This window comes from Tarenaya hassleriana, unplaced genomic scaffold (genome assembly GCF_000463585.1).
Source record: "Tarenaya hassleriana unplaced genomic scaffold, ASM46358v1 Cleome7, whole genome shotgun sequence".
Lineage (NCBI taxonomy): Eukaryota > Viridiplantae > Streptophyta > Magnoliopsida > Brassicales > Cleomaceae > Tarenaya > Tarenaya hassleriana.
The window spans coordinates 2883585-2889584 of record NW_010969548.1 but is presented as its reverse complement, the minus strand read 5'-3'; the positions used below and the strand labels follow the sequence as shown (position 1 = coordinate 2889584).

At 39.1% G+C, this 6000-nt stretch overlaps 2 protein-coding genes across 3 annotated transcripts; one reads left to right on the top strand and one right to left on the bottom strand.

Annotated features, from left to right (window-relative positions):
* The first annotated feature begins 137 nt into the window (after positions 1-137).
* On the top strand, positions 138-3579 carry LOC104801010 (probable tyrosine-protein phosphatase At1g05000). Of its 2 annotated transcripts, XM_010524068.2 has the most exons (6): positions 138-587; positions 697-790; positions 983-1078; positions 2740-2797; positions 2902-2945; positions 3030-3579. In XM_010524068.2, the coding sequence occupies exons 1-6, from the start codon at positions 304-306 to the stop codon at positions 3213-3215; spliced, it is 762 nt and encodes a 253-aa protein (XP_010522370.1). In that variant the 5' UTR covers positions 138-303; the 3' UTR covers positions 3216-3579. The 2 variants fall into 2 exon arrangements, with proteins under 2 accessions (XP_010522370.1, XP_010522371.1); XM_010524069.2 differs by lacking the exon at positions 983-1078.
* A 627-nt stretch (positions 3580-4206) lies between these two features.
* LOC104801550 lies at positions 4207-4902 on the bottom strand. Its single transcript, XM_010524859.1, has one exon. The coding sequence runs from the start codon at positions 4900-4902 to the stop codon at positions 4207-4209; it is 696 nt and encodes a 231-aa protein (XP_010523161.1).
* Between the last annotated feature and the right edge of the window lie 1098 nt (positions 4903-6000).

Sequence of the window (6000 nt, the reverse complement as noted above, 5' to 3'; positions counted from 1 at the left end):
ACTTTGTATTGCTTTTTCGAAATAAAATAAATAAATAAATATAATAAAAAAAATCTTTTTTCTCTCTCTCTAGAAGTCCAACAGCAACAGAGTTTCTCTCTCTAAAACGGGGTGTCTATATAAGCCATTGTCGCCGTTACGTAACGACCATCTCCCATACCAAAACCCCCAAAGGAATAAAACAGATAAGTGGCAGAAAAAAACACGGGAAGAATTCTAACTGCTTTCTTCTCCTTCAACAGCAGGATCTCAGATTCAGGCAAAAATCTTCGAAATTCAAATCCGTTAGATTCTTCTGCCGAGATGAAACTGGTGGAGAAGACCACGGACAAGTTCCTGGTGGTGAAAGAGGAGGAGGAGCACGAGGAAGATGATGGCTGCCGTACGATCGAGGTTGCGGTGGTTGACCGCAGTGAGATTTCTCCGGTTCCGGCGGCGGCGGAGTCCCGGCTAGTTGTTTCCGGCGAGGAACTTAACCTGATACCGCCGTTGAACTTCGCAATGGTCGATAATGGCATATTCAGGTCTGGGTTTCCTGACTCTGCGAACTTCTCCTTCCTTCAGACTCTCGGCCTTCGTTCCATCATGTAAGCTTCTCTGATCAATTTGGTGAATATTCGAATATAATTGAAGCGTAAAAGCGTAGGCGTTGCTGATTTTTAGGTCTTTTTTTTTGGGTAATTCTTTTGTGCGAAGATATTTGTGTCCGGAGCCATACCCGGAGAGCAACATGGAATTCCTCAAATCGAACGGAATTAGGCTCTTTCAGTTTGGCATTGAAGGATACAAGGTGAGTGTTATTTGATTCTATCTGTTTTTACTGGTCCGTGTGTTCCAACAATTTGAAGATTTCCGGCGATTGGCTTGTTCTGTGATTCTATTTGCGGATCGGGGTTGTTGGCCGGGATGTTCAAACGTGAATTCACAACCTAAATTCTCAGATTTGAAAGTCATGTTTCTCGGATTATTTTGGAATTTGCAGTGTGTCCCTGGATTTGAGAACCCGATTTGGTTGCGTAATTGGAGTTCTAAGCATCAGAAAGAGGGTCCATTTACAAATGGAATTTCGATAACTTTGGTATTAACTGCCCTTAATACTATTTTTCGGAATTTTCGGGTTCTCCGGGTTTTCGGGGTCCATAGTTCTTGTTTGAAACCTCTTGATGTTTGCCTATTTTTCCCCTAGACATGTCTCACTAATTTCTTGTTTTGTCAATTGGTTTTGCTTCGGTTCTTGTGATTAAGTTTCACGTTTGAATTTTTGTCTCTAAACTTGATCTTGGGACCAACACACGTACCCTTCAAGGGTGTGTTTCTATCCATGTTTTATAATATGAACTTCCAAAAAAAAAACCTTTTTTTCTTGGCCTGGTCCCGCTGTTTTCTTCTTCGTCAGCCATTACCACTTGATCTTTTTTTTGTGTATTGATTACTCGATAATGGGCTGCGCCAAAGCAATGCTGAGTATCTTCCTTTTAAGTGTTGTCAGACATCCACTATTCAAAAGCTTCGTTTCCTTGTGGCTTGTTCATGTTGTTTAATTTCTTGGTTGATGTTATTGCGTGGAATCCGGCATGATATCTTATGTTTTTGTTTCTATTTAAAACCCTTTAATTAAGTTATCATACTATTGGGTAAGCGTTTCATGGGGCTGCAAAAGTAGTAGTTGTAAATCTTTTTTTTTTTGGGTTTCAGTTTTTAACAACTTGTAGACAGTGACTAGAGAGACAAAGGTGTCCACTAGTTAGTTGCTGGTAGGTACTCCGAGTTGGCGATTACTGTAGTTAAACCACCTTAATGTTTTGCTTCCTCTAACAATATTTTAGTGGCTCATGTTTTAATATGGCTTTTTGTTTCGGGCAAATGTTGTTAAGAGATGGAATAACGGAAAGCTTGATCACAGTGTTGTGACCAAGAAAACCTCTGATCCAAACATTTTTAGGAGTCAAGCACATTCGTAAGAACTAAAAACCAGGTTATCTGTTGAACTTGTGATGGATAACACAGAATCTTGATAACTGAAAAGAGAGGTTTTAAAAGCATATATTCTTGAGCTTATGAGTTGTCTCTGGTAGAGATCTCTCTCTCTTTCTGCCCCAATATCAACCTTGTGTTGTCAATCCTCTTCCCGGGATATTTTGATCTCATGTTTCCTTTAGACTTTAGTGATGTTCTTTATTACGGTAGCCCTTTACATAACCAGGTCTTCCAATCTATTTCTTCTGATATGGAATAAGAAGTGAATCGCTTTCTACCCCATCTTTAAAACTATTGATCTGGATGCTAAAAAGATGTGAGGCGGGTGTTGGATATTCTACGTCTACATTTTGTTTGTTGGATCTCTTCGGTCGTTTTCGTCTAGTCGTTTCATTAGGTTCCGTGTGTTGGGTGCGGCATTTTTGGTCTTGATGGGAATCATTTTCTTTGATATCTTTGGCTGGTCATGGATTCTCCTCTATGGCCCTCTTTGATTTTGTGTTCATTTCTTTTACGACTTTGTAGATATAACTCTTCGTATAGGAAGAATATGTTCGGTGGCTCTTTTTTCCGCAAGAGAACATATAACACTTTCACATGTTTAATGATTAATATCTGGTTGCTAACTGCTAAGCTGAGAGATCCATGCATTAGACAGAACTTGTGCAAAGCTAGAATAGAGAGTAACTGTGTCATATCTTGGCATGAAATCTTAGGAACCAAAACACAACATCTATACTTATCTCCTCTTTCTAATTTCAGGAGCCTTTTGTAAACATTCCCGACGATAGAATCCGCGAAGCACTCAAAGTCCTTCTCGGTATGAATCGTATAAGATCCCTTAACCGAAAACTAAAACTTGTTGTATATTTGTCATCTGTATTCATTCATGACGTACGTGTATCTTATCTCTACTGACCTCAGATGAGAAAAACCGTCCTGCTCTGATTCATTGCAACCGAGGAAAGGTATGTAAATCATCCCTCTCTCCTACGTTCTTTCCGTCAACTATTTAATAAACGATAAGAGTACATATGATTCCGTATCTGCAGCATCGGACGGGTTGCCTTGTCGGGTGCTTGAGGAAACTCCAGAAATGGTGCTTAACATCGATATTCGACGAGTATCAGCGATTTGCAGCGGCCAAAGCGAGGGTTTCAGATCAACGGTTCATGGAGTTATTCGACATTTCGAGCTTGAAGCATATTCCCATGTCTTTTTCTTGCTCCAGGAGGTAAAAGCCAAGACTTGTTTTATAACCCATCCGTTGGCCCATCCATATATACGCCTTTGCTGAATAAAAGATTAGGAGAGATTCGTGAGTTCTTGTGTTGCGTTTCTTGCGCCGACGAGAGAAAATCATTCTTCTTTCCCTTTTCCTTATTTGGAATCAATAATCGTTTTTCATTCTCTTTTTGGAAGGTGAGTGCAAGCATTCTAGGTACAGTAGTAATGGCAGATTATATACGTATACAAATACGTATATATAGGAATCAGTGTCAGTAGGATTCTGAGGCATGACATGGGTCACCGGAAAATTTGTATTCCGGCTATGGTTTTGTGATTGTGATGACAAGCCTCAACCGGAAAACTTGCACGTTACCATTTCTCTCTCTCTCTTTATATGTATATATATATATTTATAACTTTGATTGCTTTGTGTCGCCCAACACACTCATGAAAGCCAAGGTAGCAAAATGACGCATATCCGATGAACTGGTAAAATGACCACGTTGCCCTTACGTACCTTCCGAGAGAATCAGAAACTCCGCTGCTATCCCGAACAGAACGATCTGATGCTAAAAGCCCATAGCCAAAGCCCATCATTAATTGACTAAAAACTGCTAACCATATAATATCCCTACTAATATATGCGATTTTATGTTTTTCTTTAGTTATGTTTTTTCCGATATTAGTCTTACAAAACAACAAAATAAATATAAGTTTCGTATTGTTTTATTTTTTTTCTACATATATTAACTAGTTGGGTACAAATTCTGCATATTTGCGCTTTGGAGGGTCAATGCCTTATTTTGGTTTTTAAAAAAAATAGCAAAATAAATAGTGAAAAACAAAGAGACCAAATCAAACTGAAACTAATGGATCCTAAATTTTCCAACGAACTCCTATAGTCTTGGAGAATCTCAGAGTTCATCAAAGAAGATAAAAAAAAATAGAAATAAGAAGATCATTGGTGATCGGTGTAATTAAAGTTTTAAAAAGGAAAATCTAAGAAAGCAGAGTAGTTCGGATGTCGATGGGGTGTGGAAAACTTGCGGAGCAGACAGGGCAGGAGTTGTGTTGGGCCAAAGCACGAGCGATGCAACCGCCATGGAAGACATGGCCGCAGATTGTCCGGAGCACGGCCACCTCTCCGTCTCCCTCGGCGACAAACCCTGTGGAACAAACCGAGCAGCATTCGCCATCGTCGCTTTGGAACCCGTAGACCATCTCTGCGGCAGGAGGGTGTACGGTCACTAGCTCGTGCTCTTCGTTGTCGGGAAACCTGAATTTCTGCTTGAGACGCCATAAGAGGTAGTCATCGCTTCGGAATCCTCCGTCATCGGCTATTCCCTTGGTCTTGAAATCGACGACAAACAGGAGAGCGGGAGAGGCGGGGGGCACGCCCTGCAGATCTCCCAACGAGAAGTTGCAGCCGAGATACTCGACGGCCTGACGAGCGGCCTCGTCGGGTAGATCGCGGGCAACGAAAAAGAAAGAGTGGATCGCATCTTTGAACAAGTCGAGCCAGGAGTCGAGGCTTCTTCTTCTTCCGCTGGATCTCACCAAAGGAAAACAGAATATTATTAAGCAGCCCTCCGATCTGACCACGACAGCTCCGAGACCGGCCACTCGTGACAGACATGGTGGTTTCCACGTGCACACTGTCACGTTTGCTAAGCTCGGCATTATTAACGCCGCCATTCTTTTCGTCTTTGTCTCTCCTCGCTTCTCTTCGCCGCTTATATAGTGGATTCAGTTCGATTTAGATTTATCCAAAAGAAAAATTCGATAAACAAAAATTCCAACAGTAAAAGGAAACGAGATCTTGTAATTTTCTCCTATCAGTATCAGGATTAAGGGTATCCATTCCCATTAATCAGATTCGGTTAAAATATTTATATCGGATATATATTTTTAATCAGTTTGGATTCGGATTCAGTTGGATTTAGATTTATCCAAGCAAAAATTCGATTTAAAAACTCCATCAATTATCTTATAAAAATTAACCAAAATAACTTGTGTGATCATTCCTACAAAAAATAATCTAATATTAATATTCTCGTATCATGAAAACAAACGTCTATTTTTATTTTTAAATTTTATATCGATATTTTTTAATTTTATTGTAGTGATCTCTTATATATTTAAAGATGTTAGATATATTTGTATATTTTAAATTTTACATGATATTTCTTAGATTTAAAAGTTTAAAATTGGAATTAAGGGAAGCAAAAAATTTGCTATTATTGATTTTAATTTTTTTTTGTTGTTAAATGGCTCCAGACCATCATATTCATCATCATCATTTTATACTAATATTTATTTTTTTTATTAAATAGAAAATATCTGAAATCCGGTCGAACGATCCGCCTGAAATCTTATAGATTCAGATACCAAATCATCGATTATAGATCCGAATAATAAATGGATGGATCAGTGGGATCCGAAAAAATTATAGATCTCAATCAAACGACCCGCCTATTTTCCTATAATTCAATTTAAAAAATCGCATTCTAATATAGTCTAATCACATTTTCATATTTTCAGAAATTAGATTTAGATTCCAAAGGTTTCATGCGCGGTCGCGTACATAATCACAACAAACTCCGTCACTATATAACTCATTTGAAACAGATTTTTAATGAGAAGAGGGAAAGATCATCAAATCATTTTCCAAGAAAGTCTATCTTGGTCTTCTCTCTCTCTCTCTCATGAATCCCAGGGCCACCATCCTAAGATACTTGAGGCCCGTGCGGCGTTACACACCGGACGGCATTGTTCGTGAGGAGAACATATACG

Excerpts from the sequence above, each read along its gene's own strand:
- LOC104801550 (XM_010524859.1), bottom strand. The coding sequence starts at position 4,902 with ATGGCGGCGTTAATAATGCCGAGCTTAGCAAACGTGACAGTGTGCACG.
- LOC104801010 (XM_010524068.2), top strand. The coding sequence starts at position 304 with ATGAAACTGGTGGAGAAGACCACGGACAAGTTCCTGGTGGTGAAAGAG. Across the intron at positions 1,079-2,739 it reads ATGGAATTTCGATAACTTTG|GAGCCTTTTGTAAACATTCC; the intron begins GTATTAACTGCC and ends TTCTAATTTCAG. Across the intron at positions 2,946-3,029 it reads TTCATTGCAACCGAGGAAAG|CATCGGACGGGTTGCCTTGT; the intron begins GTATGTAAATCA and ends CCGTATCTGCAG.